The sequence below is a fragment of the Harmonia axyridis genome, chromosome 7, assembly GCF_914767665.1.
Source record: "Harmonia axyridis chromosome 7, icHarAxyr1.1, whole genome shotgun sequence".
Taxonomy (NCBI): domain Eukaryota; kingdom Metazoa; phylum Arthropoda; class Insecta; order Coleoptera; family Coccinellidae; genus Harmonia; species Harmonia axyridis.
The window spans coordinates 14,212,419-14,237,664 of record NC_059507.1 but is presented as its reverse complement, the minus strand read 5'-3'; the positions used below and the strand labels follow the sequence as shown (position 1 = coordinate 14,237,664).

The 25,246-nt window shown below is 31.2% G+C and overlaps 4 protein-coding genes and 1 long non-coding RNA gene across 7 annotated transcripts; 3 read left to right on the top strand and 2 right to left on the bottom strand.

The window, feature by feature from the left end:
• The first annotated feature begins 1,499 nt into the window (after positions 1-1,499).
• LOC123684661 (general odorant-binding protein 19d-like) lies at positions 1,500-4,966 on the top strand. The gene is made up of 6 exons (XM_045624002.1): positions 1,500-1,652; positions 2,600-2,684; positions 3,020-3,108; positions 3,301-3,421; positions 4,082-4,152; positions 4,856-4,966. Exons 1-6 carry the CDS (start codon positions 1,602-1,604, stop codon positions 4,883-4,885), a joined length of 447 nt encoding a protein of 148 aa, XP_045479958.1. The 5' UTR covers positions 1,500-1,601; the 3' UTR covers positions 4,886-4,966.
• Positions 1,995-11,391, bottom strand: LOC123684664. Its single transcript, XR_006748164.1, has 2 exons — positions 11,073-11,391; positions 1,995-2,165 (listed from the first exon to the last, which is right to left on the bottom strand). It is a non-coding gene; the product is annotated as an uncharacterized LOC123684664 (long non-coding RNA).
• Positions 7,631-10,572, top strand: LOC123684662 (general odorant-binding protein 19d-like). The gene is made up of 6 exons (XM_045624003.1): positions 7,631-7,767; positions 8,209-8,293; positions 8,651-8,739; positions 9,711-9,831; positions 9,994-10,064; positions 10,399-10,572. The coding sequence occupies exons 1-6, from the start codon at positions 7,717-7,719 to the stop codon at positions 10,426-10,428; spliced, it is 447 nt and encodes a 148-aa protein (XP_045479959.1). The 5' UTR covers positions 7,631-7,716; the 3' UTR covers positions 10,429-10,572.
• A 1,276-nt stretch (positions 11,392-12,667) lies between the features above and the next one.
• On the bottom strand, positions 12,668-15,679 carry LOC123684414 (ribosomal oxygenase 1). Its single transcript, XM_045623665.1, has 5 exons — positions 14,671-15,679; positions 14,239-14,491; positions 13,917-14,177; positions 13,583-13,816; positions 12,668-13,088 (listed from the first exon to the last, which is right to left on the bottom strand). Exons 1-5 carry the CDS (start codon positions 15,662-15,664, stop codon positions 12,794-12,796), a joined length of 2,037 nt encoding a protein of 678 aa, XP_045479621.1. The 5' UTR covers positions 15,665-15,679; the 3' UTR covers positions 12,668-12,793.
• A 184-nt stretch (positions 15,680-15,863) lies between these two features.
• Positions 15,864-25,198, top strand: LOC123683995. Of its 3 annotated transcripts, none has more exons than XM_045623038.1 (6): positions 15,864-15,995; positions 21,494-21,568; positions 21,993-22,262; positions 23,093-23,361; positions 23,415-23,592; positions 24,095-25,198. In XM_045623038.1, exons 2-6 carry the CDS (start codon positions 21,494-21,496, stop codon positions 24,236-24,238), a joined length of 936 nt encoding a protein of 311 aa, XP_045478994.1. In that variant the 5' UTR covers positions 15,864-15,995; the 3' UTR covers positions 24,239-25,198. The 3 variants fall into 3 exon arrangements, with proteins under 3 accessions (XP_045478994.1, XP_045478995.1, XP_045478996.1); XM_045623039.1 differs by lacking the exon at positions 15,864-15,995 and adding an exon at positions 21,321-21,406; XM_045623040.1 differs by lacking the exon at positions 15,864-15,995 and having other exon boundaries at positions 21,524-21,650.
• Positions 25,199-25,246: the final 48 nt, after the last annotated feature.

The following is a 25,246-nucleotide window of genomic DNA, read 5'->3' as shown; positions in this document are numbered from 1 at the left end:
TTTCTCAATTTAGTTGTTTCCTAAGAATAAAATTCCAAAGATGTTGATGTGTAAACCCGATCGAATCAGGAAAAAATTGAGTATTTCTTTTTCAACTATTATTCTTCTTGAATTTACTATGTTTTCGACCACGAATTCATCATCGTTTGAAACAATTCCTGACTCAAAATTCGAAAATACAGACATATTAGGCCAATTGAAAAGTCCGCGGTCTGTTGCACAGATGGCGGTGCTAGTAGTAAATCCATATGATTTTTAGTTGGTACCAACCTTCAAATGATACGTGTCAAAATTTTACAGCAGTCCGGCAATTCGTTTGTGAGATATTGCGTTGTGAGTGTAGCTACTTTTGTTATTTGAAAAAAGATGCAAAAAAAAGAATTTCGTGTGCTTTTTGAAGGTAAAAAATACAGTTTAAGCAAAATATTGGCTTGATGAAGAGTTTCTGGGGTCTGCATCAGAAAAATCAACCATCATTGATTGGTATGCTAAATTTAGAATTTGTACAGAGGAAAGCTGTGTGCGAAATGGGTGCCGCGTGAGCTCATAAATCGAAGCAACAACGTGTTAATGATTCTGAGCAGTGTTTGAAGCTGTTTAAGTGCAATAAACCTGAATTTTTGCATCGATATGTGACAATGGATAAAACATGGCTCCATCATTTCACTCCGGAGTCCAATAGACAGTCAGCTGATTGAACTGCACACGATGAACCAAATCCAAAGCGAGGAACACACAACAGTCAGCTGGCAAGGTTATGGCATAAGTATTCTGGGATCCGCAAGGAATAATATTCATTGATTACCTCCAAAAGAGCCAGACCATCAACAATCGTTTAAAGGATGAAATCGTTAAAAAACGGCCCCATTTGAAGAAAAAAAAAGTGCTGTTTCATCAAGACAATGCGCCGTGTTACAAATCAATGAAAACAATAGCAAAATTGCATGAATTGGGCTTCGAATTTCTTCTGCATCCACCGTATTCACCAGAGCTTGCCCCCAGCGACTTTTTCCTGTTCTCAGACCTCAAAAGAATGCTCGCTGAAAAGAAATTTAGCGCCAATGAATTTTGCCAAAAAATGTGTTTTACTATGGTAGACGCGTTTTTTGTTAAAAACCTGTGAATTGCCCACCTCGTAAAATGATCTTTATTTTCAATTTCAAATAGTTAAAGTAATATATTTTACACGTTCTTAAGTTCAGTACGAGTAAAATGATATTGAATTGACAAAATATACAGCATAATGAAAATTTCATACTTGCCTAAATCCATTAATTGACTAGGGGTGGAACCATATAATCATGCAGCCCTGAAAAATTGTGCCATTCATGCTGTACTTCATACTAACAAACCGAAACTTCCTAAAAACAAGTTGGCATATAAATATTAAATAAACAATTAATTACAGAGTAATGAACAACTGCAACAATTGTATGTAGCATCGTGCGATAGAGGTAACATTTAATTTGAAGTATTTATTGCATGAATGAATATCACTTAATTATTCTTACGACTATATAAAACCTAAAGCCAGTGTTTAGTGTGATCAGTTCAGTTCAGGTATTGATATCAAACAGTAAATTGATATTCCATCGAAAAAAATGTTCAAATTCCTATTTTTGGTTGCTTGTGCGTTGGTTGCAGTTAACGCGGTGAGTAAAGAGAAAAACAATAATAATAATAATAATAAATTTATTTGCAGAAATATTATACAAATATTATGCACTCTACAAATAACAAGAATTCCCACAAAGGGGTTGAACAACCAAATTAATTTTTCTTCTCAATCTTTCAACATTTCAAAATAACAAAGCCAATATATCCAACACGCAACTGAACAAAAAAAAACTATAATTTGTATTGAGATGAAGATAATTATTCAATTAACAAAAATTATTTTCAATCAATTTCTGCCCTATGATGGAATTATAATTTGATGATATATCCTTCTACAAAAAAATACTGAGGCCAAAATGAAAGAGAAGTTTTTTTTCCTGCAATCTTGATATTTGATCAGCCATTCAACCAAAATTTAGATTCATCTTCTTGAATTCTTCTTAAATTTCTCACAGTATTCTCAACTGGACACTCATTTTGATAGAACAATTTCTAAACGCTGTTGAAGCTTGTATCTTTCCATGATTGCATGGCATAATCCACTGAACCTAAAATTTTTGTATTATTTATCGAAAGCTGTGCTTATTCGTCAATACTGAGAGAAATTTGAGAAGAATTAATGAAATTATTGAGTCAATCAACTCACTATTCGTTGTATTGTAGAAAAATTCAATAGTGTTATTAAGAACGCCTCAGCAACTGCTTGGTATTTCTTTCAGTATTCAAAATTTTTGAAGCAATTCAACAATTTTTAAATTGTTGACAAATGTCACAAAATAATATACAGTGTTGCCCTTATAACATTTTTAAATTGTATCATTCCAGTTGTGAAATTTGTTATATGTATTTGTTCAGACACAAATCTGAAGTCAAAACATAATTTATGAATTAATAACTGTGAAATAATCAACACAAAAAAAACTACTTGTATGAACTTTCCAGCTTTTCAAGATTTATGAACTTAAAATTATTAATGTTTCAGGTGAGTGAACAACTGAAGAATGAATTCATAGAAAAAATGACGAATATAGGTGGACAGTGTGCTAAGGAGGTTGGAGCTAATGAAGGTAAAAGTTTTTTTTCCATAATGGAAATCTTTTGCTTTAGTGATAAAAAGTCATGAAGATCTCAACTTTCTCTTAAACTATACACTTCTTAAAGGAATATAATTTCGTGTTCATATATTTTCCGATATATTTTCTATAAAAAAAACCAATAATACCTAAAATTTTTCAAAATTCTGATGGCAAGATGCATACATTTTGAAAGTTATGATCCTGAACTCAACCAGAAAAGTTAGAAGAATTATTACCGAGATTAAATTCTCATTCCATTTTTTTTCCTTTTTTCATTCAAATCGAAAAAAAGAACGAATAAGAATTGAAAATTGAATTCTTTATAGAGGATATTGCTGAACTATTAGCTCACAAAGCACCATCAAGACATGAAGGAGAATGCATGATCTTCTGCTTCCATAAGCATTTAGGTTTGGTAAGTAGATACTGCATTTTCAGCTAAAGGTATTTGAAGAAAATCCATACGATAAAAGCGTAAATCTTCTTTCCTAACTTCTTATCAACCAGACCAGAGATAGTTATTGTGTTTTAATTTCAAACTTGTCGATTTTTATTTACACTTCGAAATATTTCTTGCACAACATTTCTAAGAAAGCTTTTTCTATAGATGAATGAAGATGGAACTTTCAGCAAGGAAGGTGGATTGAAGGCTTTAGAACCAGTGAAAGCAGATGATCCTAAACTCTATGAGAAATTGATATCTATTGGAAAGATGTGTCAAGAAGAAGGTAATGATAGAGAATTGATTAAATAGCTTGAAATATTCAAGAAAAAATTTTAAAATAAGCTTTAAGTCAAAGTGTCAAAACTTGAACAAAACGGTCGTACCTTAAATTTGTCCCAATCGAATATACCTATATTTAAAAATTAAGTGATAAATATTGTAAATATTCAGTAGCACAGCAATTCCTGTTTCCAATTTCATGTTTAAGTGATGTTAACTTTTGGAGAGATGAATTTTTTCAATTTTGTTTTCTTTTTTTTATTTGAAAATTCATGTATCGTCTTATTGAGCTATGAGTAGCGATGCAGTGTAGAGCAATTGATGTTTCTACCGAATTTCATGCAAAAATCTTTCACATTTTCTGACAAAAGCTCTGGATGGATCATTTCATTCGAGTTTTGGATTCTATACATTCCAAAACTGTCAAAATTTCAAAGGGAGTTGAAAATTGTTCTCCCCCAATGATTCCAAAGGTTTCTTATTGAAAATTATAAACCAAAAATAGGAAGCATTTCCTAGATTTGTTATAGAATATGTGAAAACTGAGAATTGGCTGAATATATTAGTTGAATTGGGAAATGCAAATTCATATGATTTGATTTCTAATTATGATTATTGTGCATTTGAAGGAATTTTATATTTCACTGCTTTTTCTCTCTTACAGTTGCCAAGGACGATGACAAATGTAAATATGCTACTCAATTGACCGTGTGTGGAGTGAAGAAAGGAAAAGAGGTATTTATCTATTGGATTATTAATTTTCAATGATTTATTTGATATTAGAAGAAGGAATTCGAAGGAAAATTGCTTCCTTTAGATTCATTAAAATTCAATCAAATTCGGATTTATATGTCTTCTGGAAAAAACTTCTGTATGTTTTCCTCAAACGATTTTAAGAATTCCTTATACGAAATACATGTTTGATTAAAACAATTCCTTTTCTTTGGATATTGGAAATAATGAACCATAAGTATCGGGAATTGGTTAAGGAAATACAAAATTACCTACATATTCATGCAAATTTATTCAATCGCCTTCCTAAATAAAACATTCAAATCAAGAAATAATACAATAGTCAATACATTTTTAGAACGTATTTTAGCGAATCAAGTTTTTACTCGAAACTCGAAACTTTGTTTTCTGTCAACTAAAAACGGTTTTTGATGATTTGAGTTTTGGAAAGATAAAAATCAACCGTAATGTGGTTTTCATGAGTTTCATGAGTTTTCCACAAATCTCGTGGATTTTTCTACGCTCTGATATATATGAAACTGAAAACAAACAAAATGATCAGTCAAACGCCGCGTGATTATAGAATATTGTGCCAACTCAAGCGAGTGTACTTTCTTATCAAACCCTTCAATTTGATATAAGTTATTTCCTTTATTTATAATTTTTTATTTTGAATAACATTATTTTCAACTCCTTCAATTTACAGATGGGATTGGATGCTTCAATGATCCATTGAAAGGTCCAGTGAAATAAAAATGAAATATTTATTACGATGTATGTATAGTTGTAAAAATTTGAATAAAAGATTTTGAAGGCATTTACTTTTGATTCGACCCATATGTTGTTTTTCCTGAAAAATGCTATGCGTTACGAAAATAAGAGACATTTTCACATAATGCAATGACACCTAAATGTTTTGTTTACTTTTTTGCGAGTTTGTTCGAGATGAACAGCCTAGAAGTCTGTATTTTACGAATTTTGAACCGGGAGTGGTGTTAAATGAATGGGTTTCGCTCAATGATGAACAATTCGAGGTTAAAATCAATTTTGCCCAACCAGGCCGTCCACTCGAACGGAATACATATGCTAGATAATTTTAATCTTCAAAGTTTCCTCTGTTGTGTTTGTTTGAAATCAAAATCCTTCCGATAGTTCAAAAATTATACCTCTACGCAATTTTATTTTCTGAATAATCGAAAATTTCTATTATCTGATTGAGCTAAAATATGGAAATCAGAAGGATTGTTCATGCAATTTTTTTTTCATGCTTTTTTGTAGAATGTCGATATCTGAGAATCTATTCATCAGGTTCCACTAAAATTGTGTGCAGGTAAATTTATCGATAAAGTGATTTTTTTGAAATTTAGCTAGGTATATGCATATCTTAGCAGAATTTTTGAAAAACTCACTTTATCGATGAATTGCTTATACCAGCACATTGCACATTAGAAATCAGAGAGCCTGGTCCCACCTGACTGTTTACATACCATCAGCTACCTTCCCAGTAGTGAGATGATAAAGAAAATAAGCATCGAGAAAACCTTCACTACGATACTAAGTAGAAAAGAAGATTGGAAAAAGGAGACGACAATACCAGTTCTAAAAAATAACCATTAAATGGTACACAGATGGTTCTAAAACCACGACGGGGACTGGCTCTGGAATATTCAGGACTGGTACCAAATGCTCATTCTCGTTAGGCCGTTGTCTAAGTGTCTTTCAGCTTTCAGGCAGAGATACTTGCTATAGATGTGTGGTAATTAACCTAGCAAGAAACTATCAGAAATGTGATACAGCGATACATTCTGATACTCAAGCTGCAATCAAAGCACTGAGCTCACATATCATCGATTCTTGGTATCGCAGTACCGAAGAAAACAGAATGAAATAGGCAAGAATAACAAGCTGTGGGTTCCCAGCCACTTGGGAATTAAAGGGAATAAAGAGACCAACAAACTTGCCAAAAAATGATCACTCTCCTATCATTGGACCTGAACCTTTCTTCGGTATAAATAAATGCACATACAAGAAAGAGTTTCAGGAGAAGGAAAAAACCAACACTCTGTCGGAATCTTCCTGGGTTGGATCATTCCTAAAAGTTTCTTTGGCACTGCGAGATCCGAGAAGTACCTGGATCTTAACAAGAATATATTACACATCCTCACTGGATTCCCCACAAGGCATTGTTACCTCAGGAATCACCTCATGGAAATGGGTCTAGCAGAAAATGACTCAGATGTCAGTGCAGATTCTGTGGGGAGGAGGAAGAAACTCCGAATGAACTGGTGACGGAATGCCTCGCCATCACTAGCCAACGCAAAATCTGCTTTGGACAAGGAACTTCTAGAAGTGAGGAAGTAACCTCCTTGAAGGCATCCCAGGTACTGGAGTTCATTGTTCATTAGAACTCTGGAACTGGAAGGCAAGCTGTAGATCACGCTATGACTGGAATAGCTTTGAAAGGAGCACAATAGACCATAAGGTTAGGTTGCAGTGAAACGGAACCACCTCATTTAAATCTTATCTTGAATGTATATCTTCCGAAGTGTTTGGAAAGTACACTAAGATACAAAAATATAAAATAAAGATGGAATTTTCGTTGGGTATCGATTTCATGGAAAATTTAAGCAGAATTTGATATTTTTATAAATTTTAGAGCAAACCAAAATACACAAATGACATTGTCATGTCAATTTGGTTAATTAAATAATTATTGTTATTCATGATGTATATTATTTATGTTGTATTTCCTTTCCATAATTTTTATTTTTTTTTTATTTGTATTTTGTTGAGGGGTTGAGTAGACTTCGCTAGACTTCGCCCCTAGAATTTGCCAAATAAAGACTGTATTATTATTGTTAATTTTGGGGGCACATATTTCGAAAACTATCACCAGAAGACTGAATTAAGTAAATATATCGAAGCAAAAAACAAGCTGAAAACTACCACATAGTTGACAATAAAAATGAAATTATGAGAAAATAATACATAATACATTTTATGGCTAAAAAAAATTGTTTTAGAAAAATTTCATAAATTAGGAATATAAGAGAATATCATTTCCACATAATGAAGTATTGTTTACCTTCTCTAAAACCAACCATCGCTTAAAATTGGGAACTTCTCAAAGTTCGTTTAGTCAACCACGCACTTGAGTTTGATATTGTCAAGTCAAGAGGATATTGTTTGAAAAATATGCAATGAATAAATTCACCAGAAAACTTCATTAGCAAGTGACCACTAATCGAACAAAAATAATAATAAAATCTGTACAACGCTTCACAATTCAACCGTGATCTAATCCTCTTTTAATTAACAGTGAGTAGCAATCATCCCTTGATAATTTGATTATAATTAGGAGTTTCAGCGATTATTATGAAAAATCTAATAGGCAATAAACAATGAAATGATTATCTGAATTTAAGCATTTCCGATTCGAGAAAAGTGGTGGAAATATTCAACTATTCAGTAGGTATATAAAATTTTGCATCTGCAGACATCTTCAGTACAATTCGAGGTCTTTTCCAATTTTTGTGAAAAAGTGAAAAACGCAGGAAAACTGTCAAAATGTTCCGATTCATTGTAGTGGCATGTGTGGCTGTTGTTGCTGTTAATGGGGTTAGTTTTGTTTAATTTTTATTAGTATATCTGCAGTTTTCAATAAAAAGAACCTGTTCAGGTGAAATTAATTAAATTCGATTTCCTGAAAAAAATTGCTGCCTGTTTGTTTTCAATTGTTCTCAGATATTTACGTTTAAAATCGACTAAAGAAAAAAAATTCTGCAATTTTCAGTATTTTGGAAAATTAGGCTAAAGAAATCATAAAGAAAAAAAAACGCCTTAGAGAGATTTTTCCAGAACTATTGAGAGAATATTTATGTTATACCTTTGATACCTGAATAATTATTAATGTTTAGTTTGTAGTGATTTCAATTTATAACTCACCTCTTTCCTTCATTACCATTAATATTAGCAAATAAAGAAAATTGTAAAACGGAAATCTTATTTTTTGATATTCATTATTATAAATATATGATTTATTTTTTCGACTTTTTTCAGTTGAGTCAAGAACTTAAGGAAAAATTCATGGAACGTTTAGAAACCGTAGGGGGAGAATGTGCAGCAGAAGTAGGAGCGAACGAAGGTTAATATCAATTTTTTTCCTTTCCAAATGAAAAAAATATCTCAATCTGGCAAAAGATAAAAGTAGTTAAAAAAAAAGTAATTATTATTAGGTAATATAATAGTTATTCATCGTTAAGAGTACATACAATGTATTTCATACAAGTATATTCACATGCACATTATATAAATAAGAAATTTAAGAAATTGATGAATAAATTCAAATTCCACCGAGTGCCACGAAATTTTTATTATTTCTTTTAATAAAGATATTTTATATGATTTTTCATATGTGTATATTGAGATATTTCCTAATAAAATGGGAATTAGTACCTAAATCATAGCATGAAATTTGTATTACATTGTTTTCGAATTCCAGATGATATTGCTGAACTTATTGCACACAAAATGCCTTCAAGACATGAGGGAGAATGTATGATCTTCTGTTTCTATAAACATTTCGATATGGTAAGAAATTATTAATAGGTATAAGAGTTCAATGATGAAGTTGATATTAAGAGGTGAACCTGTATGAATCTCACAAATTTTTCTCCTAGAAGCTTAGTCCCTTTTCAAATATTTACCTACAGGGTGTTCCTGAATTGGAGGTACAAATGACAATGACAGATTCCTTGGATCATTTTAAGAAAACAAGTCCTATAAACATGGGGCTGCAAACGCTGGGTTTTCGAGATATAGGGTTAAAGTTTGATTTTTTCAAGTTTTTTCCCATAGCACCTTCCCAGCTTCCCTTCACAAAATGTTTAACTTTAATTTGGCATAGATATGTCACTTTGAAGTTTTCGTCAAGTGTTATGCATTTTTTTAATTCTAATCTACAGGATGATATTTTTTTTCTGGAACAGTGCCCCTTTTCCTTCCTCCAAAACTATTTTTTTGCTGGACCACTGGTAGTTTAGAAAAATGTTAACAGAAACTTTGTTTCAATACTAAGTGTGAATACACTTTGATTTCTTGTAGTTTGGTCATATCTGCTACCAATTTCGAGAAAAAATGTCAAATAATTCCCTAGCAATCCTCAGGAAAATTCAAATTATTATAATTGAATAAATATTCAGTTACTATAAGCTGTGATGAATAAATTAATTATATATAAGTTTTTGTACTTATTCACTCAATCTGTATCGAAGATTAATAAAGATTCAATAAACTGGTATAATCGTCACAAAAAAGTAGGATTACAAGAAACACCCTGTATCTCGAAAATAAAGCTTTTGCGGGCCCATGTTTATAGGACTTTTTTTCTTAAAATTGTCCTAGCGAATCTCTCATTTTCCTTTGTACCTGCAATTTGGGAACACCTTGTATATTTCTCAAACTAAAATAATTTTATTGAAATAAGATAGTTTTCCCGAAAATCTGGACTATTTTCTTTAAATGCTTCGTAGATTATATGCCAATAATATTTTTTATTAAAGATGCATGCAGATGGGTCCCTTCATGCCGAAGGAGCAATAAAAATGATGGAGCCACTTAAGGCTGATGATCCTGATTTATACGAAAAACTAATGACTATTGGAAAAGCTTGTGCAGAAGAAGGTGAATACCTACTTTTTATTATTCCGAGTGCACTAAAGATAAAGGACGCATTGTGATTAGTTTCAACATGAAAAAATGTAGAAACAGAAATTATTCTTCTACATGCCTATTTCTTATGTATGTAACTAATTATGTATTTTTTAATATTTGTTTCGTTTTCAGTATCATCATTAGATGACAAATGCAAGTATGCTACTCTATTAGCACAATGTGGAGTAAAGAAAGGAAAAGAGGTATGGAATACTTTTTGAAGTTCTTTCATTAATCATTCAATGATTTCATTTATTTCGTTTAATATTACTTACCTCCTAAAAGAAAGATTTTTCAGAACCCTTTCAGTAGTTAAGGTGCTTTAGCATTTCGATCAATTCATATTTTGTAATTTGATTTTATTTTTCGAGTTGATGGAACACTAATTTTTATTTTCAAATCGTCCAAAGACTTTCAATGTGGAGATAAAGATTAGGTGATTTCCAAAAATAATACAGAAACTGACGGTATCGCTTTTTATAGAATCATCATGATCGTAATTAAACATAAAATATAATGCAATTTTTTTCTTTTCAGATGGGTTTGGATGAATCGCTATTTGAATAAAGAAGAATTGGCAAAGAATTTCAGTGTTGATTGATATGAATTATGATCCTATTTAACTATAATGTTCTGAATAAATGTTTTACATAAAATACCAATTGTATCAAATGAATCATCCTATGTAGAATAAATCATTCTAAATACATATATTAGATTTTTTTTTGGGATGCCAAAGTAAATCGAAATTATAGTTCTGTTAATCTTGTATTTATTTAAGCCTTAGTGGATGTCAAATTTTAGTGGGTGGCAGCACGCCACTGGCCTCCCCTAATCTTGAAAGCTGGCTTCGCCAATGCAACATTCCGTAAAAATTTCAAGTTTCTAAGTCCTTCCTTTCAAAAGTTATCGTGTATAAGACAAAATAATATTTACATCAGAACCATATGTATTTGAGACCATTGGCGTAACTAGAGTTGACTCATAGGGGGCTGTTTTACTCCCACTTTGAAAAGGCAAAATCTTTAAATTTTTTATAATTTTGTTTTAAATTGTCACTTATCTATGTCATGGTCGCTAGATAGTCATTATTATCTCTTGTGCTATATTATTTTCCTTAATTCAGCAATAAACGTACTATATCAATTAAAGAACTCGGCATTGTTTCATTTAAATCAACAATATTTAAATCACAAATTTTCTCGGCATACCTGCAGTTTTGGAGGTCTTCAATATTTTGCTAAATGCTTAGAAGCTAAAATACCAATTTCAAGAGCCAGTTCAAAATTGACTACGCCGTCCACAATAAATTAGCTGACAATTACGAAATTCATCACTCATATTTTTTGTGTTAAATAAATATTATTTTTGATTAAACTGTCAAGCAACTGAAAAGACTTCATTTTTTTAGGTTCTATAATTCAAACATAAAAAATCCATCAGTATAATATCAGTAATAAAAAAAGATCTGAAAGAATATAATAAGCAATGTACTATGCTGATATATTTATCAGCAATGTTTTCAGACTCTCCCAGTGTTTTATGTGCTACCTATTTGTAAAGTTATTTGTCAAGTATATGACGGATGTCTTGTTTCCACAAAAGAAGAAATTGACTTTGAGTGAGGATGAAATATAGATCAACCTGTAAGAGTTTTTTCATCTTGAAACAGTAAAAATTGAGATGTAACAATAAAGTCAACATAGTTGATGAGATGAGCTAGTTTGAATATTGTACTTCTAATGTATATCTGTTAATATATTTATGTTTTACTTTTCAGTGTTTATAAAAAGAATGTAGGTTATTCTTATAGAACTAAACTAAAAACAGATAAATGGCAATAAATCTTGACTTGAGGTACTTCTTAACTAAACTGATGTCAATCTCTCAACTCCAAAGTAAATTTTGTTCCTTTTAACATTCTCGTGGAAATGTGCAATTGTATACTTTCAATATTACGTTCAGTATATCTTTGCTTCTCATAACTATATCAACTTTGACAACAAATATAAAAAAAAAATTAAATTCGAAAAAATAAATTTTCTCAAGCAGGACCTATGGACCATTTGAATAATTTTAAATAATCTCAATAATCATTAATGAAGAGAAGTTGAAAATAACCACTTTCTTTCGTTATAAACGAAAAATTGTGAGACCTTCCAGTAGTTTAGAGGTTATAGGCACAAGTAAGGAGAACCTAAGGATGTCCCAAAACTATTGCATGGGGTTCAGATCCGTGTTAGGAGCTCGCCATTCCATACTAATAGCCAACTTCCCGAAGTAATTACATAGGTATACTATCCTCTAGCAGTTTGAGGACGGGCTTTATCTTGCATTAGGAGGAATTTTGGAACAAATGTTATGACATATTCTTCAAGAATATCAGGTACTATTACAGTGTTGAGATGTCCATTATTCATCCTTATCGAGTAGGTACACGGTTATCTGTCTGCTCTGCCTCAGGGCTCTAATCTTGGCCCACTTCTATTTCTGCTGTTTGTTGATGATTCAATTTGTAGCTGTTATTTGCGGGAGATTTTAAGCTCTTCCTAAAAGTGATTGTTTAAAATTTTAAAGTGCATTAGTAGAATTATTGAAATGGTGTGAGGCTAATTGTCTAAAGTTGAATTTTTTTTAATGTAAAATCATTTCTTTCGCAAGAAAGGTAGAACCTGTTATAATTATTTATTCCTCACATAAAATATGTGATGAGAATCTCTTCATCTGAGATTGGATTGTGGTGAATTAATTTCTAGGTGTAATGTATTTCTTCCGCATTATTCCAGGTGTAAATTAAAACAGAAGAAACTATTAATACATTTAATAATAAATGATAACATTTTTATTAAAGGTTTATAAAACTAATTAATTAACATTAAATATAAACAAACACAACTATCTGAAAAAATTTAGTCAAAACATTTAAAAATAATCAAGCAGTGGTAAGTAGAATGCCTTTTTCCCACAAATCATAAACTAATTGGACCTTTACTTCAGTATCGTCAAGTGGTAAATCCCCAATTCTAACATAGCTAGGGTAAGCTTTCTGTAGATGCACAATAAGAGGAACCATTGATTCATCTAGTTCAACACATTGTTCTTCTTCTCCATGATAAATTTTCGAGTTTTCAGTGGAGTAGTATAGTTTCGGTTGTTCTCCCCTGCGCTCAAGTTGAATACAATGATAACGAGTCAGCCGAACTTTATTACTGAGATCAAATTCCACCCTGTAAGAAAATTTAAGTTATTAACTCAAAATACTCCAAAAAGAGGGTGACCAAATAACTACTTTTAATTTTGATTGCTATATATTTATTTAAATAATTTCCATATTCTTATTGAATTTTCTGTGTTACTAATGATTTCATACGTTGAAATTTTGAATAGAGCTTGAGATTGTTCTGTTATTTCATATCATCACCTAATTTCCAACCAGGTTATCTGTTCACCGAATTATTTTTTTCCTTGAATATACAATGATTAGGTCATGCAATACTGATGAGCTTCAAAAAGAGTGAAACCAGTCTATCGCTACTTACTTTCGATGACAGCTCTATTAACCTAGATTTCTGCCAATTTGATAATTGTATAGGGTCTCTCTCCTCTAAAGCGTTATTCTTTATTATTTTGTAACACAATATTTTTATCCAATTAATGTATGTAGCATTTTTGGAAGTTTAATCTTTTGGTACATAGAACAATATGAATTGATAATACTTACTTATTATATACAACGCCGTTATCTAATAAATCTCCACCTTCCTTGGAGGAACCACTACTTTCTTCAGGGGAGAGTGCAGGAGGCATTGAGTCATATACCAATTTTCTTCCCAATTCTTCAAGTCCATCTTCAACATCTAAATATTCTTTCAATTTGTCAATGAGTGTCAAGACTCTTTTTTTCATGGTAATTTTGGCTTTGGTACTTCGCAAAAAGTGTAGAGGCAATCCTTTCCTGGAAATAAAATCATTGTTAGGGGTGCTTTGAATATAAATAGTATATTGTGTATCTAGTGTTCATGTTCCAGATTATACTTGTATTTATTAATTCTTACCTAAATTCCAAATCTGATTTTGCTGCCTTCATGAGAGCAAGAGGAAGTGCTTTTTCTAATAAATCAACATAGGCATTATTCTGATAAACAGACACTGTGATATGTAGAGAATGAGCTTCTGAATCTGTCCAACCTTCATGAATTACACCTCTTGGAAAATATAGCATTGATCCTGCTTCTAGAGCTACTTCAAGGAATGGTTCTCCTAGTTCTTCATGTTTGAAGTTTTTGCTAGAGTGTCGAGCCAACATATCTTCGTCTCTAAAATAGATTATACAATTATTTTAATGATTATTTCATATGATATTCTGTAAGAAATTACTTAGGGTGATATAATTTCCAATGTTTCCTTCCTTCTATCTGCAAGACGAAAGCTTCAATGTCATCATAATGGGGCGCAAAACCTTGAGAATCTGGGGGTGTTAAATAAACATTTGCACCAACCATTGAACCAAAGTACTCTTGTAAGGTTGTCAGTAAAAGATGAATTTTTTTATGGTAAGTCTGTGGATTCAATAACCTTACACTGCAGCCAGTGCTGTAGAAATCCCATAATGCTGAAGGATTTGCCTTTCCTTAAAAATATACAGATAAAATTAATTTAACATAACTTTTAAATTACATCATTATATAGTAACCAGTGAATATGTGATGTAAATCTCTTTAAAAGGCGAATATAAATATTTACAGGACGAATTTTGAATTGGTTAAATGCCAATGGCCGAAATGCCCAAGAGAACAGGACGTTATTTACCTTCTTGATTTAAAACTTCTTTCTCTTCATTTTGATAAATTACAACATCTACATTTCTTGTATAATATAGACTATTTTCCCTTAATATTTTATCAAAAATTGTTGACGAGAATAAGGTTGAATAATATTTTTTATCCTTTCTAGAAACATAAAGAGGTTCAGTTTCCCAATAAGTTTTGAAGAATTGCCTAATATTCATTGGATTGATCATCCATTCGAATAATTTGAGACCTTCATTAATGGGATCATTCATTACCATTTGTTCTTCACCATTTTCCTTTGCATTTTCATTATCGTTTGTTGTTTCCAGTTCATTCATATCAGATAAATAAGAGTTTGATTCATTGTTTCGTTTTCCTCTTTTACGCTTCCTTTCTACCTTTTTTACACCAGGACTTTCATTCTCTATTTTGATAAACTCATGTTCAAGAATTTCCTTTTCTTTTTTTATGGATTTAGATGTAGGACTCTCTTTATCTTTTTTTATGGGTTTAGATGTAGGACTCTCTTTATCTTTTTTTATGGATTTAGATGAAGGACTCTCTTTATCTTTTTTGATAGATTTGTGTTTACATTTAGATGAACTTTCATTATGGGATGTAGTAACCGCGGACTTACTAGTTTTCAGGGAAATATCATTCTTCTCCAAACCCAGCAAAACTTTCTTAGGGTTAAGTCCTGCTTGTTTTTTGCTTTTTTTTGTTTTAAATTTCTTCAATTTGCTGGAAGGATCAGATGTTTGACCATACATCTTTTTATAAACCGCGAACGCTGACAATGGTTCGATGCCTTTCATTTTTGATATAACAGGTAATATTTTCTTGTGAAGTTTTTCTTTTCTTGACTTGTTCGTGATTTTTCCGTTTTTATAGTTTTCTGAATGATCAATGAGGTTCGGTTGTGTTGTATTCGATTTCCGTTTTTTACAATCTTTCCCGGCAAACAGTGTAGCCAATTCTAAAAAGCTTCTACTATTAGATCTTATTTTCAGCATAGTAATACTCTTTCACCTATTGTTGCCTGAGGCGATAATCAAATTTGAATAAACCTTTTTTATTGTGGAATAAGAGAAATAAGACACACGTATCTATATTCTATTTTATTATTATATTGGCTACAGTTTATGAGTTTATGTCTAAACCAGAGAATACCTTCTTTGACAATTTCGATTTCAATCACAGAGTAATAAATAAGTTTATTTCTCTGAACTTATAATTGACGTCAAGCAACTGTCATACAATTTCAATATCTTCGATCTTCTTTCAAAATAATCAGTCGCTAGAAATTAACAGTGCTTTGTTTTTGCGTTGCCATGTGATATAATTGTAAGTTTGGAGAAATTTCCAAATTATAGACTTATTTTTCTTATATTTATTAAAAAGTCGTAGTTCGATTCTTGAAATAATGTTGTGTGGATTAATTTCGAATTATAAGGGAAATATTCTTCTAAATTCAAGATTTCTCATTGCATATTATTCCTTTGAAATACGAGCTTTCATTTGAAATGCTTAATTTAAATGAATTATGTTATGAATTTTCGTATTTTGATGGGTTCTGAACCTATTTTGCAAATTTTCTATCCTGTTAATATTCTATATAATATAAATATTCTAATTAGAAATACAAAATCACTAATACTAATATTAATCTTTCTCGAAATAAAACAAATATCTCCTACATAGAAAGGTATTTGAATTGTAATAACACAGAAATCGATCATTCCTCATGTTAGTGATATTTCTTTATAGGACATAGTGTTTTCTCTGTATGGATATTCTGCATTCATTGTTATATACCTACCTAGTACATGAACAAAACGTTTTTCACTATATGATTAATTAATTTCTGGCCCAAACAAAATTGTTTTAATATTTTATTTTGGTCATTAAATACCATTAGAATTAATTAAATAAATATTGAAATGTCCTTCATTTGAAAATGTCTAGCTGGCTTATTTCCTTATTTGAATTCATTTTGAGTTGATTTGTTATCTTGAGTGATAACAAGGAATTCCTGGCTGAAATTATGTTCTTTGAACCTTTGATTTTGATCTTAATTTGATGCATATCACTTTTTGATAGACTAAACACGACAATGGTCTGCATGTTAGTGATAAAAGAGGATGTGAACTCATTGATATTATGATTTAATGCTAATTCCTAATAATTGTCTGCTTTGAATCAATCTTTCATTCTCTCATTCATTGATAGTGAAGGTACCTACAAAAGATCTTCAGTTTGCTACAACCTTGTGCTGTGCTGGACGTGTTGGATTGGAATTGTTGGAAGGAAATAACTGAATTATTTTGTTCTTTGTTTAGAGTTATAAAATAATTCGCTTCAATTGCATATTTGACTTATTTAGCACGTCGATAGATAAAAGTCCTTCATATGAAAATTTAGCAAAATTGTATTATTGAATTAAATTGATTTTACAAAAATGAAAAAATCGGGAGAAAACTTGGCATCAGGAGCTTTTGAGCGCTCGTTCATTCGTGCCCCTGTTGCGCTATTGGAGACCACATAATATAATAGTATAAGTAATGAAAGATGATGTACTTATTATGATATCATTGTTGTCGGTTATTTTTGTCTAGACGAGGGGTTCTGATGATACGATCCTTCTAAAATCGGCATGACCTATTTTGACATAATATACAAAATAATTTTTAACATAGTTCGATCTGTTGTTATGAATATATTAGGCATTATTGCTTCCCTGCATACCGAAGGCAGTGGAGCTTTGTGATCACGTTCGTGACGACAAAAATTATTGTTCTTCGATTTTCAAATTTCTGATCAATTTTTGTTTCTTATCTGTATGTCCGCAAACCTTGTAACAGCCTCTGCTTCTTAAAATCTTATTCGATTTTAACGAAATTTGTTGTGGGTATTCTGTTTGGGCTGTTCAGCTTTTCCGGGAATAGAGAACGAGTGAGCATTGCAATAAATGTGAAATTTCCAGCATTTCTGATTGTCCAATTTATTGAAATTCATTATGTAAATTGCGTGGTTACACAATGTAATCCTGTATCTCGAAAACGAAGCTTTTTAGGATATACCTACGTTTATAAGAATTTTTTTCATGAAAAGAGTTGTTCTATCCGACGCCAAAGTTATTGCACTAAAATCTTCTTTCAAGTGACTACGGATATAGGTACCTATACCATACACATTTTCATTCAATAGAAGAAAAAAAATCGTGATGAGTACTGAAGTAGATTTTTCAGTAGGTGAGTGAATTATTTCGAAAGCGGGCCTACTTTGAAAGTGAAACAGTGATGACCAATAGATATCCGTTATTTATAGTCGGCTAATTTTTACTTTTTTGATATAAAGTGGTATAAAATGCTTAGAAGATCAGTGGTTGGATGAGACTCCGCCACTGTTTGAACTATGTGTGGAATTTACAATTAATAGAAGAATTTTTTTCATGAAAAGAGTTGTTCTATCCGACGCCAAAGTTATTGCACTAAAATCTGGACCACTCTGTATAATGGAAAAAATGTGGCCGATTTTATTCCACTCATTGTGAGGAATTAAAACACACACATGGCTTACATTTTAGGTTTGAATAAGAGAAATGAAAAATAATTCTTGGAATATTGTATCGGATTATTATTTTTTATTCATTTAAGTTATAGGGGCTTCATGACATACAACGTATACTTAGGTCATATAGTTCTCGCGATTATTTTTGTGTACAATTATTGTATTTTTTAGATCAATAAATGTTAATTTGAATTTTAAGTTCAACCGTTTTTCTAACATGACATTTTTATGTCCTATAAGTAGGTACCTATTATTTATAGCCTTGAACAAATATTTTTAGGACTTCATTAAAAATAGTTTAGTTATAATTGTTGGATAACTATTCTGTTTTGCTATTGACTGCGAAGAATGGAGCGATATATCAACTTTTAGGTTTGATTGCTCTTCAACTGGAACCTACCTTCTAATATTTTCATTCAGCGAAACTAATATATATTTTTAACTCTAATTATATTTTTTCTCTGCAGAGATACGGTTCAGTAGGTATACCTTGAACTAATTACAATACCTCTGATGTTTTTACACAATTTCAATCAGTGAAACAGTAATTTCAATTATTCGTTAGTTAACCTTGACCCCAACAATTTATTGTTTTCTGGTCCATGTTTCGTTTTGTGTAACGATAATAATATTTTTATTATAGCTCCCACAGACTTGCTTTCTATTGATATTAATAAAATTGTTCAATTGATATTTATCTTTTTTTATAATGATTGATTATTACAGAAAATATAGATGCGCAACCAAGTCCTATAAAAAAAATGGTGGCCTTTGAAAAATTAACTATTGATGCATGTATATTCTTGCATTCTAGTGGATATGAAAGGGGATAGTAACGAGTATTATTATGTTAAGGAAGTACCGGTAATTGTGTGAATTGAATTGAAATACTTTTTGCATTATCCAGCTTTTGCAAATATACAATATAAAAATATTAAAAAAATAAATAAAATTGTGCGAAAAATTGCACGATAATTACTGATCCACCCCTGAGTAAAGCACTCACAAAGCTGAAGCAATGTTGCCGCGTTTTTTTTTGTATAATCTTTTTTTTTTTTTCTGAAATACCCTTACTAAAATAAAGAATGAAATGTATCAATGATCCATAATCCCAATCGATTATCATATTTTTTTTTGCATTTTTAAGAAAGGTCATTTCGAATAGTTTCTCAAAAAAAATTAATGTATTCATCATTGTTTTACTTTGATGCAAAAATGTTAAAATAGATGCTGGACTGCTGGATTATAACGTGATCAAAGTCCTTGAAGCTTTTAATAATATGCAAAATGTGTCCTACTTCAAATTCAACGTCATTATTAGTGGATCTGGCAACGTTCATCCAAATAAATAATATAACTCATGGAACTTCTATGTTCACAATGAAGTTTTGTGTTATATCGGTGGTGTACGCATCAGGAGTGCATTAGCCCATTGTGAAACCTTTAAATGCATAATTTTTCACCCGAGATGAATCTGAGAAAAATGGTAAATGCAAAAAAATTTTTAATTTGACCAGGGGAATCTGTAGTTACCTAAATTCAATGTACAACTTCAACTCACCTTGTATACTTGAGTTGAACTAACAAAATGGAACAGTAAAGAAGCAATGTGAATTACAGATTACATTCAACATTCGCGTGAGTAATGGACAATGGTGACAGATGTACCAGCTAAGCGACAACTGGAACTAATAATAATAATCCCTCAAATCGAGTTTAATAAATATTCAAATTATAGTACATTTTTTTGTGTACAAAATTTGGAGATGACTCTGTAAGTGATCGAATGGAATTTCTATGAAATTTTAGCATTACAGTGATGCACTGCGCGCTATCATTTTGCCCAATTGCCTTCAATTATCTGATTTTGAGTCTAGAGGTCCAAAACGAATCTGGCCAATTCTATACACGATAATTCTCAAACGAAATGTGCTAGAAAATTTTCAAGGTCCGAATATCTTGGTTCAGTTCGTTAAACGATTCCGGAGACCCATATACAATTTGGTTTTCTTAATAATGAAAAAATACGATAGAACTGGAATTTAGAAATCAATAAACAAATGAGTTGAAGCCTTGGTACCAGTACACCTGTACTGATTTAAGGTCAGAAAAATAAAGATTATTATTATTATTATTATAAATAATGAAACAAATGTTCGCGTTAAATTTCGTCAGGATTATTATACAGGGTGTTTCACGTGAGCGGGTCCCTTGATTTTGTGCCTTATCCTTCGATAAGTCACTTTTCAATTTTGCTTGAAGGATAAGCCACAAAAACCAGTGACCCGTTTACGTGAAACACCCTGTACCATAAGATCAAGATAAAAAAGACGTGATTTAAATATCTTGTCGACTTCATGGCAAGAAGAAACAGCATTACATCTATTAAAAAAATAAAATAAAAAGATCGCTCATCCGACATAAACAAATCTGAGTAAAGATTGTTCCTTTTTCGTGATTTGGTGCCAATGAATAAAAACATAAATCGAACCATCAATTGCAATTGAAATTCTTATGTTTGTCGTTTTCCCAAAACAAAAATTTCCAAAAAAAGTGATCTTTGAAAAATTATACAAATATTCGAGCGAAACTAATTATGTAGTTGTTGAATAACTGTTTGAATTATCATGTGAATTTTATTAAAAAATTATATGAATACGTATTTAAACAAGCACGAGAAACCTCTTGACTTCACACCAGCGCTTTTCTCTTGTTTTTAGAATCAATTGAAATCCTTTCTCAGGGAAGTGTCACTTTTTGCTCTTTTTCTGATACGACCTCGCAAGTGGGTCGAAGAAATGGTAACGGTTGCTTGTAGACTTATTTTCTCATTTCGAGAGTAAAGGTAGGTATATGCGTTAAGTAAGACATATTATAATTTTAATTTTTAAAGTACAGTTCATTCACAGCCGTTCAAAATTATTTTGAGTTCGAAAATCTCTCGAAGCGTCTAAATTTAAAACAATTATCAACTCGATAGACTAGCATTTATTCTCAATCACAAGCTAATTTATCGTTTGATCTTTGTGACATGAAAAATTAACCATCAAGGCAGAAATTGTCATGCCTTAGCAATTGTTTCATCCTGTTCCTTATTCAATGGATTGTATATGTTCATTTATGTCCCTAATGCATCGTGAAATAATGAAAGGTTTTGGTCATCAAAGTAGTAATGAATTACCTTGGTAATAATGTTTCGTTGTTGTACAGTACATGTATAAAATAATGTGTTTATTTTTGTCTTGGTGTTATTTATTTTTATTTTGTTACAGATGGCGTTAAGTAGGGTCATATTCAGCCCTTTGTGGTCATCTGCAAGTGGACATCTGACGGCCAATATAAAAAATGTAGGTATTCTTTTATTATCGGGGTATTCAACGTTTTATTAACCCAAATTTACACGGTGGAATAACTTCACCTGTAATCAAGGTAAGAAGTTAATTAAGTGGAACTCACTGATTCATACGAAAGAATTAACTAAAAAATGATATTGAACAAAATAAACAACTTTCACACTCGAGTTTCGGTTGATTGAATATATTGGCATATGTTTCCTGTCTTCATACCAAAATTTCAATGGTTTCTCTTATCTTATTTTCTCAATTAAACCATTTCTTATCATGTTATCTCATCCTTGTTATATCCTTTTTTGGACATGTTCGATTTTTGAATTAATTCGGTTCAGAATATACTGTTTATATAATGTTATGCATAACAGTAAAAGTTGTTTTTTTGAACTATTTTTGAAGTTTAATTCTTGATATTTTTCAGACCTTCATGGCTTTTAGTAAGAGGTCTTTCTCAAGATTGGAACTCACGAAGAATTTGGCACTTATCAGCAGAGATCAAATCAACAGTAAAGTGACGAATTTGAAACTTCATGATCAAACAGGAAGGCCCTGTGTTTTGCTTCTATCATGGCTGATGGCAAAGAGAAAACATATGATGAAGTTCGTCGATTATTACCTGAATAAAGATTGCGACGTTTTGTGCATAAATGTGACACCATGGCAGCTGTTATGGCCTACAAAAGGAACACAGGTTGGTTCTACTATTACTAAAAGATCACACTATACCATAGAAGGGCCATTGGATATCGATAATATAGTAGGACAATGAAAATATATTTTCGCGAAAATGATTTTCCAGCAGATGACGCTACCGTCGAACGATTCTCACGTTGAAATCACTTCTCGAAATAGTACAGGCTCACTATGGGGAATTTTATTAATTATAATCCAAATGCTTCTAAAATTGCACGGTTCAGTTTTCAAACATTGAAAATATGTAGGTATAAAATTTTATGTGGTAGGATAATGTGGTTTAAGGATTTGAACGTTCATTAACGCCATCTGGGAAGGAATAACGATAATATCCAAAATTTAATTCATGCAAAGCAACCTCCTTCAGAAGGTTTTTTCAGTATGGCTATTTACTAATGGATCAAAGTAATAATAACTAGAAAGCTAGAATTTGTTTATAACACACTAATCAGAATCAGCATTCTCGCAAAACTAGACAATAATAATTGATAATGGTATGAATCAATGGAGAAAAAACTATCTGAATGAAAATCGAACATTAAATTAAAATTAGCGGATATGATAATCGCTTGAGTATGATACTCAATTACCACAAAATTATCACCTACAACGTCGAAAAATATCTACTATGAAAGAAGAAAGATTTGGCATTGCGACCTCTAGTCAACAGAGTTATTAGTTTGTAGATATAGTAGCTTGTAATATTTTTCAAAATCATTTGCTTGTGGTGTCATCTAGTTTGATAATCATTTCAACGAAATTGCCGTTGTCCTACTATGAGTTCATCATACAATGGTTTTATATTTATGTGAAATAATCATTTTACAGATAGTAGCCGCTGATATTCTCAGGTTCCTTGATAGCAATTATGTGAATGGCCAATGTTTACTGCATGGCTTTTCAGTTGGTGCTTACCTCTGGGCTGAAGTTATGGTGCAAATGGCAGCTCAGCAAGACAGATATAAACCTGTTATTGACAAATTTGTAGGACAAGTTTGGGACAGTGCTGCAGACGTTACTGAAATATCAGTAGGTCTACCAGTTGCTGTGTTCCCAAAGAACTACGTCATGCAGAAGGCTCTTTCACAATATATACAGTAATATTTTCTTTTTAACTAGTTGAATTTCGAACTGACCATCATTTTTATAGGTATCATATGAGAACGTTCAATAAAGTTGCTACGAGACATTATATCAGAGCCAGTCAGATGTTCCACACTAACTTGATTAAATGTCCTGCTCAAATTTTTATCAGTAAGACCGATCCTATTGGAGCTGAAGCTTCGAATATGAGAGTGAAAGAAAGTTGGGAGAATATGGGAGTTAAGGTAAAAGAATATAGATATTTGGGTCGAGATAAATTCGTTCTATAGAAATTTCAGCTCTTTTATAATGTATTGAAATACCAACTGGGAGAAACACCTACTATCTTAAACATAAATAATAATAATAATAATAATAATAATATAGTTTATTCTGAAATAGATACAGTATAAACGTTCCACACGGAGGTATAACCTGTACGTGATTTACATTTTAACTGAAAAATTACAGAATCCATACGTCCAAAGTATTACATTTCCAAACAGAAAAAATAAACACAAAAAAAAGAAACTCTCTTTTCTAACTCTTAACATAACTAAATTAAACTATCATTCGCTTAACATTTCAAAGGATGGATGTTCCATATAAAAAGATTGAACGCTCATGTGACTGGGATGTACATAATAATTTATTGAAATCAGGCCTCATCAACTAGGGATTGATAAGCGAAGCAATATTAATCAATCAAATATTATATCATGTATTAATTTTCTTTCTGCTTTGTAGGTATATTTCAAATGCTGGGAAAAATCACCTCATGTAGGACATTACCAAAAGCATCGAGAAGAGTATCTCGGACATCTAGATAAATTTCTAGAAGACATCAAATTTGGAGTCTCTGCTAGTGAGAGATTAAAAGCTAAACTTTGAATCATGTAATCATCAATTCACCCATATTATCATTTTTCATTCGATTGTTTTAGAAATCTGCATAGTTCAATTTTATTCTTTCAGTTTTCTGAAATATTTTATTAATATTTAGCATTAAGTTCAATACTTTACCATCATCTAGTCATGGTAATGCGATTTCTTAAAATAATAATCGAAATACACTGGTATTGATTTTTCCTCATTGGTTATGTGATAACACACATGGCTTATTTCACCCTAGTATCACTTTAATTTGGTTTGTTTTTGGGGGAGATGATGCAGTTGTTGTGATTAAGAATAAGGCACTTGTACAAGCTTCTAAATAAATTTACTCATTACAGGGTAATTCTGCCTGATGTTTACACAACGTGACATTTGACATCTGATGTATCTGACTTGACATTTCTGAGGTAACGTTTCATATAGAGTAATGGTTTTGTGGATCAAAGTTCCAAAAAAAATATCTGATTAAGTCTAGAAATACGATTTTCAATTTAATCAATCGAATATATCTCAGTATTCTCTACGAAATATCAACTCAGAAAAATAAATCTTCATGTTGAAAAATTGAAATAGCATGTATGATTGAATCAGCTGCTGACTTATAATTGTGGTGAAATAAGTCTGTACAATTTTTTTTACTTATAATACAAACAAGAAGAGCGAAATGTGGTTAGCTTTATTGAGCTCTCTATTTTCTGCACGATGGAAATAAATAAGTTTAATATTTTAATAATATGAATCGGGTTTGTTGCAAATCTTGCTGTGAGAATAATTCTGCTAATTAGATAAATAGGTGTAAAAGTTCCATCTGAAGATTATTTTTTATTATGAATATGTCACAGTGATTTTCAGTACAATTAATAGATTCACAAGCCTGAATTTGCATCTATTATACCATGTATATGTAGAATTTCTACCAAGTTTGGAAGAACAATTATAAAGAATGTTTCATACTGATTTATTTTTTTGTTCCCCTGACACTGAACTTATTTATAGATGAAAAAT